Source organism: Peromyscus eremicus, chromosome 19 (genome assembly GCF_949786415.1).
Source record: "Peromyscus eremicus chromosome 19, PerEre_H2_v1, whole genome shotgun sequence".
NCBI lineage: Eukaryota > Metazoa > Chordata > Mammalia > Rodentia > Cricetidae > Peromyscus > Peromyscus eremicus.
Window position 1 is genome coordinate 22979343 of NC_081435.1, and position 17052 is coordinate 22996394.

The 17052-nt window shown below is 46.3% G+C and overlaps 1 protein-coding gene across 3 annotated transcripts in view; it reads right to left on the reverse strand.

The window, feature by feature from the left end:
- Positions 1-17052, reverse strand: part of Epb41l4a (erythrocyte membrane protein band 4.1 like 4A) — a 207609-nt gene that overhangs the window by 130552 nt on the left and 60005 nt on the right. Inside the window, exons 1-2 of one of the 3 annotated variants that reach the window (XM_059246172.1) lie at positions 8147-8383; positions 7681-7822 (exon numbers count right to left, since the gene is read on the reverse strand). The exons of the other annotated variants lie outside the window; for them this stretch is intronic. Coding sequence (XP_059102155.1) covers positions 7681-7683 — 3 coding nt within the window. The 5' untranslated portion in view covers positions 7684-7822; positions 8147-8383. Of the gene's footprint in view, positions 1-7680; positions 7823-8146; positions 8384-17052 lie in introns of those variants that run through there. 3 annotated transcript variants of the gene reach the window in all.

Genomic DNA, 17052 nt, shown 5'->3' on the forward strand with positions numbered 1-17052 from the left:
GTGAGATGAGACAGAGAGAAACCGTCCCCGAGGCTGCTCAGAGGCTCGCCACCGACAGACAGCGCCACACTTTGCCAGTGGAAATCGGAACTACCACAGGAAGCTGTTTTCCATGACCAGTTTAAAGCCCAGTCCAGTTCATTGAGTTTGCACTAAATAAATATTAGTGCCTGCAACACAGGTGAATTTTCATTCACAAAAATGTGTCGAATTCATGAAGTCCGGGATCTCAAAAATTAATCTTTGTAAATCTGTTGTAGTGTCCTAGGTTGGATTTCAGAATAAGAACTGATATTGGAAGGGGGGTGGTGCTAAAATCCGGAAGTAATCTGTAGTTTAGTTACTAAAATTGTTAATGTCCTTGTTATGACAAATATAGTTTAACTCCAGAAGAGCAACATTGAGGGTGGGTGAGTGAACAGCATTCAGTGACTTAATTTCGTTAACTCTTCTACAAACCTGATTTTATGGTATCCCAAAAAGGGTTAGGAAGTTTTTTAATGACGAAAGTTTCTGAATGCTAAGAAATACAAGATGCTTCAGAACCTTTATCTGAATGAACTCATTTGAATTTTAAAGACATTTCATAATCGTTCAATGCACTATCGTTAATACTAACAAAACATTCTACTGTTTTATTTTTATCTTTTTCCCTTTTATTTAAAATAGATTATCTTCTCACATAATGTATCCTGATTATTGTGTGTCCTCCGCACCCCGCTCCTTCCAGCTCCTCGGCATCTCCCCTCTCGTCTGGATCTACTCCCTTTCTGTCTCTCATTAGAAAAGAACAGATTGCCGGGCGGTGGTGGCGCACGCCTTTAATCCCAGCACTAGGGAGGCAGAGGCAGGCGGATCTCTGTGAGTTCGAGGCCAGCCTGGGCTACCAAGTGAGTTCCAGGAGAGGCGCAAAGCTACACAGAGAAACCCTGTCTCGAAAAACCAAAAAAAAAAAAAAAAAAAAAAAAAAAAAAAAAAAAAAGAAAAGAACAGATTTATAAGAGATATTAATAAAGTAAAATATAATAAGATAAGACCAAAACTATCACATCTAAGTCGGACAGAACAAACCAACAGAAGGAAAAAAAGCCCAAGAGAAGGCACAAGACTCATATTCCATTATTTATGCAGAAGGTTTACGAAAAAGGTTTGAAGATCCACTCATCTTCTAGTCATAATTCTTTCAAACTATAGTGTAGTGAAGATTGCTGCAAACGTCTCGATTCCTGCCATCACGAGATGGAATCTGTCCTCCCCTTCTCTCTGGGCTAGCCTGTGACTATTCCCACACGAGTTCTCCACAAATGATGCTGCATGTGTTGCAGATGGCTGCCCCTCACTGCTGCTGCAGAGCCCGAAGCTACGGCAGAAGCAGTCCTACCTTGCTACTCAGCTAGAAAAATATGGAAGTGGGGCTCTTTCACAGGCACCCGACATACGGACGAAGACATCCGAGGCTGCGGACCTAAGAGCACCGTCAAGGATGGCAGTCAGGGTTAGGTCTTGCTCACTGTCCCAACTTACCAATCGTGAAAGGTAAGAGAATGACTACTGTTCACCCGCATTTGGGGGTTTGTTATACAACCATAGATCCTTCAACTACTGCACAACACTTAGTGTTCTCTGCCTAATAGATATTCCACGAAGGACAGCCAGACCTCACACGAAACACTAGCAACTCTTGGACCTTCCTTTTAACGCTTAACAAGTGAAAAACCATAGTAGAGAAGAAAGCATATAAAAACATAACAAGCAGGAAGCATCAGATACACCCAAGGCCAAGAACTCTACAACATAACACTACCTCGCCTCTTTCAAAGAGTACAGTCAGGAAGGGACCAAGCCGCTGAATTGAAGAGGCCTCAGAAACATATGGGTGGATATGCAACAGACACCCCAAGGCTGTCCTATTCTGGTCCAAAGGACAGGACTAACAACTGGGGTCTGTGGACTGGAGGCTGTTGTATCAATTTTCCCGACGGATAGCTGTGTCATGACTGGGGAGTAGGGGCCCTTGCTTGTAGACAGCACACAATAAAACACCCAGAGGGGGAGGTGGGGGGGGGGGGAAAAACACCCAGAGGCGGTGTTTTCAACCCACCAATGTTTTAGTGCGAGAGAAAATCATGATAAAGCTTCTATGGTGAAACGTTAACAATCATACCCATTGTGAAGGGTGTACAGGGTTCTTTGCATTTATTCCTTCACCTCTTCTGTAAGATTCAAATTATGTCAATAAAGTTAAATAAAGTCTTCATTATTTCTTAATTGCCTCCTCAAAAGTCCCGGGCCTCCCTCCCTCTGGCCAGCCTGCAACTTGCTCTCAGAAGTGCCTTCTTCCGGCCTCTGTCCAACCCCTAGTCCCTCTGTCCAGTCCCTAGTCCCTCTGTCCTTTCTTAAGGGATCAGTGAGGAGGAAGGCTGTGTGGGAAAAGAAGGCTGTGAACCCCCAACACGGATCATCTATATTCTACCCCACAACATAAAACGAGATTCCACTGAAACTCTGGATATGTGGCACATTATAACTTCCCTCTTAACATTTATCACCCCGGAGTGACTGAAGAAAACATTTCACGAAAGTCATTTCAATAACTAGCTTTTCTGCAAAAGGTCAACGCTTTAAAACCGCAGCAGCGGGGAAGAAAGGGCCTGGCATGCTTCCCAAGAGCCTGCTTCCCTCCTGGGGCATCTTCTTCTCCACCATGGGCGGGTAGGTGAACCCAGAAAAGAAGGAAGGGCCCCAGAGGCAGCGAGGCTGGAAGAGAGGGTTGTGCCTGGGGTCCCTGCGCACAGGCAATGCACGCTGCTTTGGTAGCCTTTATTTTCACTAAGGTATTTAAGACAGGCCATCTATCTAGCACGCACAAGGTCCTGAATTCCATCTATAGAGTATCTACTCCCCAACACACACACACACACACACACACACACACACACACACACACCATAAACAGAAGTATCATTTCATTCAGTGGCCCACAAAGTGGTGGGAGGATTGCAGAGATCCCCATTCTGCCTCTTTCAGCAATCTGAGGCACCCCAGTACTTCACTCACCCAGTGAAGACATCTGAGGTGGCACCCACAGGGACACTGAGGAGCTGAAGGGAAAAGGTCTCAAGGACCTCAGGTCGCAGAGCCTCCAGGGTCTCTGCAGTCTTGCTTAGAAGCATGACAGTTACCTAGGAGACTCACAGCCACCAATCTACTCCTATATTATTAGGGTAACAGACAGTTCAAAAGGTCTGGGGTCACAGGACAGACAGACTGACCAGAAGAACAGTAACCAACAAGACTGGGACACTCGCAGCTCCCGGTAGGAGGGCCAAAGGGCACTGGGTGTTCAGAAATGAAATGGAAGAGAAAAGCCCACAAGGAAAGGATTCCCAAAAGCCTTGTTCCCAGCCTCCACTTCTTCCCACCTTTCCTGTAGGAACACGGTAACTGAGTAATTTGTACAAGGATGCATTCTCCACGGCATTTCATCCTCTACAGCTCATTTCTGCAGATGAGTAGAAGAAAAGCAGAGGCATGCTCTCTGAGGACAAAATCCTGCAACTGCTTTACCGCTTTGCTATAAATAGTGCTGTGCTACTATCTATATTATTGGCAAAATGAGCTCTCCTAAATTACACACAGCTCACCCTGTCCAGTGTTCAGCCACTTCTTAATCTATTTTTTATCACCATGTGCGTGAGTGTTGTGGGGGAAGCGTGTGCCACAGCGGGCATGTGGAGGTCAGAGAATGTGGATGTCTAAACCAACTTGGTGGAATTGCTTCTCTCCTTCTACCTTTAGGTGGGTCCTAAGATCAACTCGGGTTACCAGGAATGGTGGTTTAAATGGGGAATATCCCCCATGGACTCATGTATTTGAACACCCGGACCCCAGCTTATGCCGCTGTTAGGCGAGAGTGCAGAACCTTTAGGGGCAGAGCCTTCCTAGAGGAAACAGGTCCCGGGGGTAGACTTTGAGAATGTAGACTAGAGAATGTCCCAGTCTTCCCTCTCGGTTCCCTGTGTGATGAAATGTGGTCAGCCAGCTTCCTGCTCCAGCCTCAGGCTGCCATGCCTCCTCCATCACTATGGACTCTCCCACAGGAACCACAGGCAAAACATTCTTCCATAAGTCTCTTTCGGTCAGGGTAATGTTATCACAATGAAGGGTAACTAATACACCAGGCGTGCGCAGAAAGCCCCTCACCCAACACACACCATCTTGCTGGCCCTGTGGCTATTTAAATAATGTTTATAACATCTAACGTCTGTCAAGTCACTGATGGGGGGAGCCTTTCCACCCTGGCTCTACTACACCACAACCAAAGGAAGACTTAGAGTGTATTTTTCACCCAGGGAAAAGGGGCTTTGAAAACACAAAAGAAGAACATCAGCGATAGAGTGTTCAAGCACGTTCAAGGCCCTGGGTTTGATCTTCAGATTCATAAGAAAGCAAAAATACAAAAGAAAAATAACACCACAGAAGATACTGAACTGCTACAGAAGTTCCAGTGCACACATGTGAAATGAGATGACTGAACTACATCAAGGTTCTTCTCAGCTGTGGCCCGAAGAACGCTGTAGAACGAAGGAAGAGCTTAGAAATCAGTTTCTCCCTCGGCCTGATCATCTCCTGGTCATTTGGTCAGTCTCTATCCCGCAAGCCAACTGGAAGGTATACCCAACCTTATACCCAAAACAATTTCATCACGGGGCTATCAGGGGACTTCCTCGAGGCACATGCAATCAACCCACAACTGGTGATGAAGCCCCTTCCAACAGAGCCTCCCAGCTTCATGGAAAAGTAAAAAGCCCTGTAGAGGACTGTGGGCCAAGCTGTAAAACAAAGTAAATCGAAGTGCTTCTTTTCATCTCAAATTTCTGAAAAGGCAGAGAAAGGAAAGAACACTAGTAGAACAGTTTTAAAATCTGCAACTTTCTTACTCCGCCATCCTCCGCAGACAGGCTCTTGGTCCAGCATGGCCCTTTTGTTCACCACTTCTTACTTCCGAACTTCTAGAAGGGCTGCAATGCGTGACAGCTCACGGTACAAAGGACCGCTGGGCTCTCCCGAACTCACCAGTCTCCTTTCCTTCCGCTCCCACTTCCTTTACTCCTGTGCTTACGTATCTATGCCACGTAAGTTCAACATCCCACCAAAACTCTGCAGAGACAAAGAGCCCTCACTGCATCACAGACCAGTATTCACGCCATGACCCAGCGCACGTGGCGACTGCACACTACACGGGCTTTCACATCAGCTAAGTCTCACAACTGGATATGACAAGGCAGCCAGAGGCCTGTTCCCAAACAGGGAAAGCAAGGCTGAGAAAAGCGGGCTGCAGGACTTGGAATGCCCCAGAACCAGAAGTGGGTCTGTGTAGAAGCAAGTTCTAGACTCCTAACCCCACTCCTTCCCAAATACGCCAAGACCCGGGAGAATCATGTTTCTCAGCAGAATAATTAGAGAAGGCATTGTTGAAGAAAACAAACTGAAAACGCTGTCGTCGAAGCCTTTAAAAAACAAGAAGCACCTCAAGTTCAAATCCATTAACTCTATACTATATCTTCTGGCACTACTTCTTACAGTATAATAATTTTGAACTTATCAACACTTGTGCAGCAAGACATTTGTTTCTCTTGTGATAAGAACTGCAACCCACAAATTTTAGCTCTAAATACAAATAACCTGGTGTACAGTCAACATTCAGTAAATTACCCTGAATAATAAAGAACAGGCAGGAAGGCCAAGCAGGACCCCAGCTGGCAACGGGCTGCCCAGGCAATCGAAAAAGGTTTGCATCACGTGATGTCTCCACTGTGAATTGACTTTGCCTCTAGTTCATCTCTTTTTTTTTTTTTTTTTTTTTTTTGCTTATAAAATTCATACAAGTTGCAGTCCTTTAAAAAGATGCTAAGAAGTATGGGAGAAGATGATCAAAAGATCTTGGCAGACTCTGACATTTTCAGAAACATAGTATTAGGAATAAAGGGCTATGTTTCTGAACAATAAAGGGTTAGATACCATGTAACTGTTTTCCACTGGTTATACCAGAAACTATTTCTCAGCAAATAAAGCAATTGTGGATATTGTCATACAAGCACCGAAATGAATGTAACTTAAATATACCCTAGAGTCAATTCATAACCAGAGTGCAGACCAGAAGCCATTTCTTCCCACTGCTCAGTGGCAGAGCCACTTGCTTTAAAATGCCATCCAGGACCCACCGAACAAGAGAGAAACCATGCCTGCTTGGTACTAGAGACCCAGCCAAGTACCCAGAGCCAGTGAAGTTATGGGTCTTGGAGGAGAACCCACAACCGCTACTTTACAAAACCAGCACGATCCTTAACTACTTCTAAATATTTGTCCTTAGAGCCACAGTAAGTGTAGTCCTCAGCCCTCATCAAGGAAACTCTGCAACAGACAGCGGCCATTACAGAAAACCACAGCCAGCCCAATGCAAAGCCGTGGAGCCCAGTCCCAAGGGATTCATGTGCACACAACTACTGCACATAAGGCTCGGGAACTGAGGAAGTGGGGCAGAAAGACTGCTCAGAGCCAGAGGAACAGGAGTTCGCTGTGAGACTGTGTCTCCTAGTGATGTCAGAAGCTACCCCCATGCAATCTCACCAACATGGCTGCCTCCACATGAGCAGGAGAAGGACAACAACAGTAGACATCCTAGCATGGAGGGGGCAAGCACACCAGGCCTCAACCCTACACAAGGAACTACAGGCAACTAAGGAACCCCGAGAGAGGAAAAATAGTCTTCGGGGAAGAGCACACCGAATGGTCAGCCCTGAAAACACACATATGAGTAACATCACACACTCACGTATTTAGGGATATATATGTATATACATGCGCATATGTGTCTGTAACAACAATTAATGAAAAGAGAGAGGCCGTGGATTTGAAAGAGAGCAAGGAGGGATTATGGGATAGGTCTGGAGGAAGGAAGGGTAAGGGAGAAACGACGTAATTACATTATCATTTCAAAAAAGAAATAGTTTTTAGCAAAGAAAATGTTCTACTAGAGAAGAAAGAGGATCACGGGAATGGTGGATGGGAACAACAGAGTACGATGGGCGTTTAGATGAGATCAAAGTGCGTTTTCTGTATGTTCGTATACGTCTGAGTGAAACACATCATTTTATATGATTGATGTAGGGTAATAAAATGATTGACGTGCAAAAAAAATGTCATTCAGCTTAAACCTGTAAGCACCCAATGCTCAACTGAGAGGTTGTGAGGAAAGAAAATTTGTAAAATTGCAATCTTATAATTCACTTACTTCTTTTATGTCTGAAATTTCTGAAGCTACTCATTAATCCTCAAATAGCCAAATACCTAATAAAACAGCTTAGCTCCCTACAATTTTCAGTTAAATGCTAATATGTTAGAAGAGAGTGCAAAGGCACTAAAAGATTTTAAAGTAGACATAATGAATCATTTTATAACGTGAATCACCAACTCCTAAATCACAGGTTTTGGAAAGTCAGATTTTCCTGAGTTAGAAAAAGGATGATGCCCGTTCTGATTACTAATTACATTATTACAGGCCGCGCCTACTCATCCCTGGCTCAGCAGTTTACTCACTGGGAGAACTGGAAATGCCACTATTTTCTCTAACTCTACATCCTCATCTTTAATGCCAGACAGCACCTAAGACCCAGTCACCATTTTGAACAATGAAGATGCTGAGATCCACGGTTCTCACATCTGGTTCACTGCCCATGTCCTTTACAACGGAAACATCCTCGCTCTTCCTGATTCTGTCTGTTCAGTGGCCTGGAACAGAACTCTCATCCCAGGAACTGTCCTGAAAATGAAATCTGTGTCGCTCTTAACAGGAAAAGGAGTGTGGACAGTTTCGAGCAAACCTATCCCTCCATGAGGGAAACACTTACGGCACTCTAATCCTCCCCTCAGCTGAACACAAAAGGTGAAGAGTGGTCCAGGGGGTTGCCTGCCTTACTGCATGAGAGGCAGGGTACCTGCCACCCTCACAGGTCTGTGCAAGGCTATGTGACCTTCAGCAAGTCGGCTGAATCACTTTCAAACTCTGTCCTTATTCGAAAAAGGAATTAATAACCCCTGCCCAACCCACATCACAGGCTGTCTTGGAAGATCAAATAAAACATACCTGGAAGCTCTCTTTAAAAATATAAAGCACCACACAGACAGTTCTGGTCTCATCCCTACCATTAAAAAAGCCGGAGGCACACCATCACGCCTCTATTTCATGTTAAACAGGCTCTGCAGAACGGAGAGACGGCAGTGAGAGCACACTCTATTCACTCACTAAAGTCATTTTTAAGGGAATAAAGGGGCTGACGAAGCTTCCACGTGCTAAAAGGCAGGGGCGGGGAAACACAGCAATGTGTCCAACAGCAGGCCCTGTGCGAGTTCCTAACGTTACCGAGACTCCGTGAGAACATGAAGGGTTCCAAGAGAACACTCTCTGTTCTGTAAACTTCTACATTGTTTTGATCCTCTGATCTTGTGATCTTGTTTAAGTCAGTGGCCATGTTTAGGAAAGAAAGTCACCTTTTCAGTACACTAAGGAACTCGTCTCACAAATCCTTAAACCAACACAGTAGAGACAGTGACTGTGTCATTCAAGCTCCAATTCCCACTAAACATCAAGTGAACTGGAAAAGGTCCTTAACCCTCTGTGTCTGCCTCTCTTATAGGATTTAAGATGGTTACAAGCCAAGAACCCAATCTCAAATGGGTGTCCCACCATCGCTCAAAAACATTTACATGTCCATCCAAAGCTAGTGAAGAGATCTGTGGATTACGGGATCCGTGGTACTTAGCCACAGAGAGCAAACTAGAACATTTACTCTGCTGTTTCTCCTCCTTTAAGCCATTCTTGCTACAAAGAAGCCTTAAGTGTCCGCAATACCTAGCGCACACCAGCTGCATATCTACGATGCTCAAGCCAGGTCCATCATTTGAACTAATTGTCTAGCCTGGGGACCACTCAGGACTCTGACTCCTTTTTGTGTCTGCCACTCTTCATGCTATTTCAGAGTGCAAAAATATCTACCACGCGGTAATAACCTGTCAGTTCTGGTTTTTACAAGACCATGATAAGGCTCTGGGACTTGTTTGATGAAACTCTGGGCACGTTTGACACTAATGTTCCTACATCATCTGCAGACTCCCCCAAAAGCCTTTCTTCCACTTCGGAACAAGAACACAACTTCCTTTCCCACCCCTCTTTCCTTCTTTCTCCTTGTAGTTTGGAAAAGCTGGCCGATATGTTATATTTCTGCCCTACTGATAGTGTTCAGTAACAAACATTATATTATAAAAACTACAGTTAGAATTTGCAAGTGGGGAAAAAAAAAACCAAAAAATTTTTGCAAGTCAAAATAGGGCAGATGTGGTGGAGCTGTGTTTTCTTTTATAATATCTACGCTATTTTCTGAGAAACACATTCTTGCGTTTATAACACTGGACTCCGTGGCTATTTGCAAATGGCAGGCGGCTTTCTTCCTCCCCCATCTTGAAGGTATCACAACCTACCATCAAGGGATCACCGTCAAGACAAGGCAATACTGGGCCATACCTGTAAGGCCAGCACTCAGGATGCTGAGGCTGGAGGATTGCAGGTTCCAGACTGCATAGTGGGAGACTCATATCACACACAACACGCAGCGGAGGGGAACAGAAATGGTGGGTATTGGTTTTTAAGCATACCTCATGGTTCTCAAGACTCCATCGAGTTCCCACTGCCTACAGAAGCAAGGACCACAGCAATCATTAGGGAGCCCACAGCTCCCTAACCACAGGACTATCTTATCTCCTTCCTCTGAGTTAAATAGAAACCCTCTCAAAAGCCTAACATCGCTCCCCGGAAAGGAGCCAGCTGAGAAGCTGCACTTGAGCAGGTTTCCTTCCTCAGCAAGACCCCTGATACCTCCTGCTCTCCTTCTAGAAACTACATGGGGGCAGGGGGTGGGGAGAGGAACGTCAAGGAGAGAGAAGGGGAGGTGGGGAGGCGGCAGAAACACGCATGTCGATGAGCAGTGACCCCACCAGCCAATTAAGGAGACACATCGCTGGTCTTCACGGAACGCTGCCGGCAGCTCACAATGGACAGATAATGGTTGTGACACCAAGCCCCAGGAGATGAGGTGCAGATGGATATGAAACAAATACGCACAGTGACAGACAAGCGGAACCACAGGATGCTGTGTTTGCAGCCCCTAGGCTCAGAAAGGCTCTGCTGGGAGGGAGAATGTGCTTTCTGAAACTGCCTGTCCTTCCTTCTCCTGCCCTATTCTCTTCCACAGACACACTGAGTCACACACACACACACACACACACACACACACACACACACACACACGCTGACAGCAAAATCGTATCCCACTTTTCTAATACAGAGGTCACCAGATCTTTCTGCATAACTGCCTCCCTGGCAACCCAGCCATCTGCAAGGCTTCTGATTAGCCAGGAGGGAGAACATGTCGAACCACTCCGCATTACCTTCGATTTTCCCCAGGGAGGAAGTAAAACTGCCTGCTCAGCACCCACCTCAGGTCAGCTGTGGGTCTGCAGAGCAACCACAGCAGCAGCGAGTTTAAGAAAACAAGACCACGGGTCTGGGTGTTTCACAGACGTCCTACTGGGCATGGCCAAAGGTTACACCCAGGAGAGAAAGCAGCTTTGGGAACTGCTTCACCAAACACTGGTCTAGACTAGCGTAAAATCTCACCTCCAAACTGTCTTCATTCCCACAAAGATACTGTGCCGTAAAACAAAACAAAACAAGCCACTATGGCAGCTAAAGGAGCCGAGGCTGCACAGTGACTGAACACACAGGAGTTCCTGGCCCCAGAACAACTCCTTAGCCGCTAAACAGGGCTGGACAGTGAGCACAGGAGAGCAAGGGGAGAGATACAGAGCACAAGGAACCAACCCAGTGCATCTGCACCAGAGTCCACACCCACCCACTCCAAAGCCGCCGAGAGACTTGGTGCTCAGGGACCTCCTCGAACATCTCCTAAGAGAAGAATTCTTCTACTACATTTTAACAGGAAAATTAAAACCAATGCAAAGCTGTATGCAGAAAGCATTGCTTACTGCTTCCTTTAAAAGAAAGAAAGAAAGAAAGAAAGAAAGAAAGAAAGAAAGAAAGAAAGAAAGAAAGAAAGAAAGAAAGAAAGAAAGATAAAACGCTCACCAAGTCTGGACAATCAAGGGAAGGGGGACATGAGGAAGGGCCTCTAGTGCAGGGCTTCTAGGCTTCCACCCCGTCAATCCAGGCCGGCAAATACATTCTCCACACACTTCATCTGGCCCAGGTATGCCAGCCAGCCAGGTGGATCATTTTGACAAGATTCTGGACATAAATCTGTCTATGACTCCCCGTCCCCGCCGCCACCGCCCTGTGTCCCCCCCACTCCCTACCCTCGACCCCCCGTGACTGAAACTGACTTTGTTTTCAGTTTATTGGGAAGTCCGCATACAAAGGAGCGGGTATTGTCATGTCCTATTCATACTTAACGTCATTTCACTTTGTTCTTACTCATCCCCCTCCTCAACCAACATACTCCACCCCTGCCCCTTCTCGCTGGTCCCCAGCTCCTCCCAAAGTCCCTTCTGCTTTCATGTCACATGTATTCTATTACTCTCTCTTTTTTTCTCCCTCTTTTTTTCCTTTCTTTAGGATCTCTTCTTCCTTTCTCATGCCTCTCTATTTCCATCATACACACACATGCATGCACACAAATATACACATGCACAAGCACACTAGCATGCACACACAGGCTCACACGAATACATACTCGAATGCAGACACACACAATTCTAGAGTCTGCATTCAAGGTAAAGCAGGCTGCATTCGTTCATCTCTCCGAGTCGGGCTTATTCTACTGAACACACTGATCCTTGGTACAACTGCCTCTGAATCTTGTCCCGTCTGATTTTGCTCCTCCCTCCACACCTCCACACAGAGGCCAGAGTATTTTAGCAACCAAGTTTGACTTTAACATTGTCTCGTTTAAACTTCTTTAGTAGAGTTTCGATATAATAAAAGCAAAATCCAAATTCCTACACCTTGATCTCCAAGCTCCCTTGGCAACCTGGTCCTGACCCATCCATCACAGCTGGTGTTACTCTCCTCACACCCAGCGCCCAGCCACCGGGCAGCTGTGCACGGATCTTTCACACCTGCCATCCTGTCTGGGAACGGCACCTGCCCCACTGTTTTAAGCCATCGGGGTGTGTTCTGTGATGGCCTGTGCTTCAGGAAAGCTTCCTAGAAGGCGAGTCTTCGCAAACGAGGAAGGCTTGGATAAGGGGGAAGAAATGAGAAGGTCCTCCAAGAAGGAGGGAGAGATGAGCAAGAGACAAAGCAGCGAACAGCCGCAGTTTAACTCGTGGTGGAATTAACGAATTAACCTGCAGTCAAAACTGCATGGATGTAGGGCAACAGGACTTCCTCGTCAGCCTAGTAAAGGAGAGTTCCAGCTAGAATTCCCTCAATAAGAGCTCTGTACCAAGAAGTTAAGAACCAAACAAAGGGCATGGCTGTCTGTTGCCTAGGGAACGGGGACTATGCTAGCTTAGACATTACTCACCAAAAGGCTACAAGGTGGGCGTTTTGGGTCAGGAGGGGTGTCGTCCCCAGTTTCCCTGTATGCTGCTTAGCAGGACCAGCAGCGATCTCCTTCACAATTTTCCAAGAATAAAAGCTGATTTGTCCATCCTTCCTGCTCCGGCTGCCCCTCTCACAATGCTCCACTGTGGTGGGATGCTCTTTACCCCACATTATCACTATAGTGGGCATTAAACTGTCCCCAGGATATCCCCAATGGAAGGACAGCACTTCTGGAAATCTGTGGCTAAATGGGGATCTGTGACCGGGTTTGCCACTAAGTTGATCCAAGGCATGATTAGAAAGCTAGTCAGGATGAGAGATTGAAAGCTGATGAGCACAATGTCCTAAGGCCTCATGCCTGGGCCACTGAGGAACCAGGACATGATTTCCCATGAATAATGGTCAGAATTTTTTTTAATTGAGATGCAGGAATGGTAAGTAGATAGCATTCTAGAAGTACATGAAATCAAGTCTGTATCTTTCCAAAATCAGCTTGTGGCCTCGTTAGAGCAAAATTTTCATTAGCAGTTTCTTTTGTAGTCTGTTCACAAATCTTGCTCGCAAGATAGCTCTCTCTCGCTCTCTCTCTCTCTCTCTCTCTCTCTCTCTCTCTCTCTCTCTCTCTCTGTGTGTGTGTGTGTGTGTGTGTGTGTGTGTGTGTGTGTGTGTGTGTGTAGCAAAGGGTATTGAGAACTCAAACACAACAGCTAGCTTTCCATCTGGAAGCAAGGTGCATTGTTGACATTAATTATTTCCCTTCAGTGTTCGTCTGTGGAACCTGTCAGACAAAAATCCTGGAAGATGTAAAAGCACCTCGTCGTTAATACTGCTAATGCATGCATACAGACATTTTTGTGTATGTAAACGACATTGTATCATCTTTTCTCCTGGAATTTTACAGCTTTCTAAGATGTGTGTGTGTGTGTGTGTGTGTGTGTGTGTGTGTGTGTGTGTGTGTAAATTTCTCTGAAATCTCACAATTTCATCCTCACAAAGTTCAAAGCCACTGATTCCAGTCAGCTTTACCAGAGTCTGTCCAGTATGCATCCATCTGCCACAAAAATCCACATTCCACATTCCCCATGTCAGTCAATGTTTGTTGAGCAGCTATTATTTACCAGGTGTTAAGCCCTGTTGCAACTGAAACATGGAGTGAGCACTTAAAATTTGCAGGCATTATCTGAAGTGCTTCCTGAACAGAGCAGACTGTGACTAGAGACCCCAGGAGGCTGGTGACATTCATCTCCTCCCACAGATAAGGAAATGCAGGCTTGGAGAGGCAGTCATTGACCTAAGGTCACAAAGCCAATTCTTGAGTGAGTACTTCCTGCCACACTACAGACTATGATCCCAGTACCAGTGAAGAATCCCTTGACCTCAAGTGTTCAAATATCTAAGATGTGAAAGGGGCCCCAACTGATCCACGTTGGAAGAGAAACGCCAGGAAGCAGCAGCCATGAAAATTAGGAGGAAGTGGGTTCTTCTAACTGGAGTGACCAGGGCACGTTTCTCCCAGAACAGCAGAAGGCTTCCCCGAGAGAAGACAGAGAGCAAGTATTCATTGCCACAGACATGGTGAGACAAGGAGAACTCAGGTAGCCTAATGGGACTGCAGGATCTCTCCCAAATACATGAACCTACCATCTGTCTCTACCGACCAGCCCCAGGGCAAGCCCTCCACCCTCCTCATGCCCTCCTCATGCCCCATCTCTGGTCCTTCATATCCCATCTGTCACCTTTTCCAAAGCACAGGCAGATCCTGTTCCTCATGGGCCTAAAAGTCTGCCCATGGTAGAAGATTCAAAGCAAACTTTGCTGACCCCAGCTCTTCACACTCCTGAAGATCCCTTCTCATCCCTTCTCCTGCCATCGGAAGGAACCACAGGCATGGCTTCCCTGCTCAGCCCAGCCTCCTGGCCCTCTCAACTTCCCCCCCCAGGCGGCTCCTTTTCTGGGAAGTTCTCCCTCCCTGCCTGCCTGCTTGTGAACTCTTATCTCTCACTGCCTGTTCCCACTCCTATCTCGGCCCTGGCTCTCTCTATGCCTGAACAAGCCCAAGGCGGTCACGCTGGCCACAGCACCTGTGTTCCCACCCTGGGAAGGTGCTTCTGGTTTCCTCCACCTTCTTCAGATCAGAGAGTCATCTTCTATCCGCAGCGAACAAAAGGAAGCACCCCCTCCCCCGCACCCCAGCCTTACTCACCCCCTGGCTCTGCCTTATTTTGTCATTGCATTCACCGGGGATTTGACGCACATGCTGACTGACTGCTGGTGTGTGGCCTGGGAAAGAAAGCACAATGCAGTGGCCATAGCTGGCATCCCACCTAAGCTCTTAGGGCAGGGAGTGCTCTGTTGTTTCGTACACTGTCAGAGGCAGAGAGATGTGGCTGCAGTCCAGACCTCACAGCCCACAGAGCCTAAAATACTCACTGCCTGACTCTCCCAGTAAGGTTTGCCAACGGCTGCCACCCAGCATGGATAAGGAAAAGACGGGTGGATCCCTGGGGCTCATGGCCCGCCAGCCTCACCTACTTAGTGAGGACCAGGACCAGGAGAGGCTCAGTCACAAAACAACAGCAAACAAACAAAGTAGAATGGTACCCAAGAGGCAATCAATACTCAAGGTTGTCCCCCGGCCTCCACATACAAGTGGCCACAGGTGTGCACCCACAGAAACACGCACACACATAGAGAATGAGGGAGCATGGAGGAAGACTATGACCCCTGTGGGGATTTCTGGCTTTTACCTAAGATAACTCTCTGACGGCCTTGTTTAGTAGACCCATGGCATTCACCTGCAGTTTCTGATTCAGGTGGTCTGGGATGCGGTGCCAGCACGTATGTTTGGCAGGCTCCCTGGTGATGTGGACGCTGCAGGTATAAAGGCCACACATTTCCCGTGGTCTGTGGCCTCACAGTGGCCACCAGTTTGAGACAGATGAAAGGAAGACATACATAGCCTTCACATTCATAATTAATTTAGTGAATTAATCTCTATCAAATCTCCATATCCTACCTCTAATCCACCGTATTCAGTTATAATATACTAAGCTTACTATTTGAAATTGACACAAATGTAGCTTACCTGCTTCCTATTAATTCCCCAGGCAATAAATTTCAAATCCCACTGTGTATGGGCGGATGAGTGCACACACATGTACCCATGCTTGTACATGTATCTCTGGCACTGTCAGTCTAAAACTCGGTATTTACTAACAGAGGCCATCAAGTGGGCTTTCTAAATCATTTGATACTTTATTAACTGAAATATCACATAACAGGACTTCCCTAATACTGACTCAGCCTCACAAATGAGCAGAGCAGGCAAAGCATTAAAAGCATTTCTGTTTATGGATAACATCTAATAATCCTGAAGGGAAATGATTTTACATCTTTACCCTTAACTATATGTGCTGAAAAATTAGACGCCTTACATAGAGCCCTATATCTAAAAACAAAAAAACAAAAAGAAGAAATTTTTGCACAGTAATCCAAAATTGTGTAAATAAAAGTGAGATAATTTGTTCCAATGCCTGCATGTAAAACTACTTCATTCAACAGAACTAGATCAAGACAATTCACAAAACGGGTGGCAATTAGAAACTAAATTCTGGCCAGGCAGTGGTGGCACACACCTTTAATCCTAGCATTTAGGAGGCAAAGGCAGGCAGATCTCTGTGAGTTCGAGGCCAGCTTGGTTTACAGAGCCTAGTTTCAGGACAGCCAGGGCTACACAGAGAAACCCTGTCATGAAAAACAAAAACAAAAAACAAAGAAACAAACAAACAAACTAAAACTAAATTGTGTAATGGAAGTACCTTGTTAGGAAATATCTAACCTAAAGACGACTTAAACCGTCACCTTAGATAGAGGTTAATAAGTTACTATCCTCATGAAAGATTAGATACCGAGTAACAAGGAGACAATTGTGGGTGTGGAGCATGCACCCAACCAGCTCAGCAGCCCCTTCTCCCTGCAACTCTTCGGCCTCCTCTCCTGTTTCCCACTGAGCTGTGGACGCAGAAAACACACCTTATCTTACATCATATCTAAAGCTGCTGCCGCTAGGTGTTCATACAAACTGTGCTCAGCACGGTCCTCTGGAGGCTGAAATGACAGGCAGTCCTGAGGAGAGGCGGGGCCCATGGCACCTTAACTCCCACAGTGCCAGACACTTTCTAGGCCCTTTTTCTCGGTCACACCAATGCTCCCTGTGCCATTAGTAACAGTTTAACCCACTGCAGGCGAACACACCACTGATGTCGCTGTCTACCCTTCCTGTGCCTGGCAAGCTGAAACAGCAGCAAGGGGAAGTGGCCACCTGGGCTGAGGAAGCATGAAGGTCAGATTCGAAGAGATCTATGTGAAGGGCCGGCAGCCACCAGGATCCAGCAGGAGAGCTTCTATGCCCCCACTCAGCAGATGAGCATACA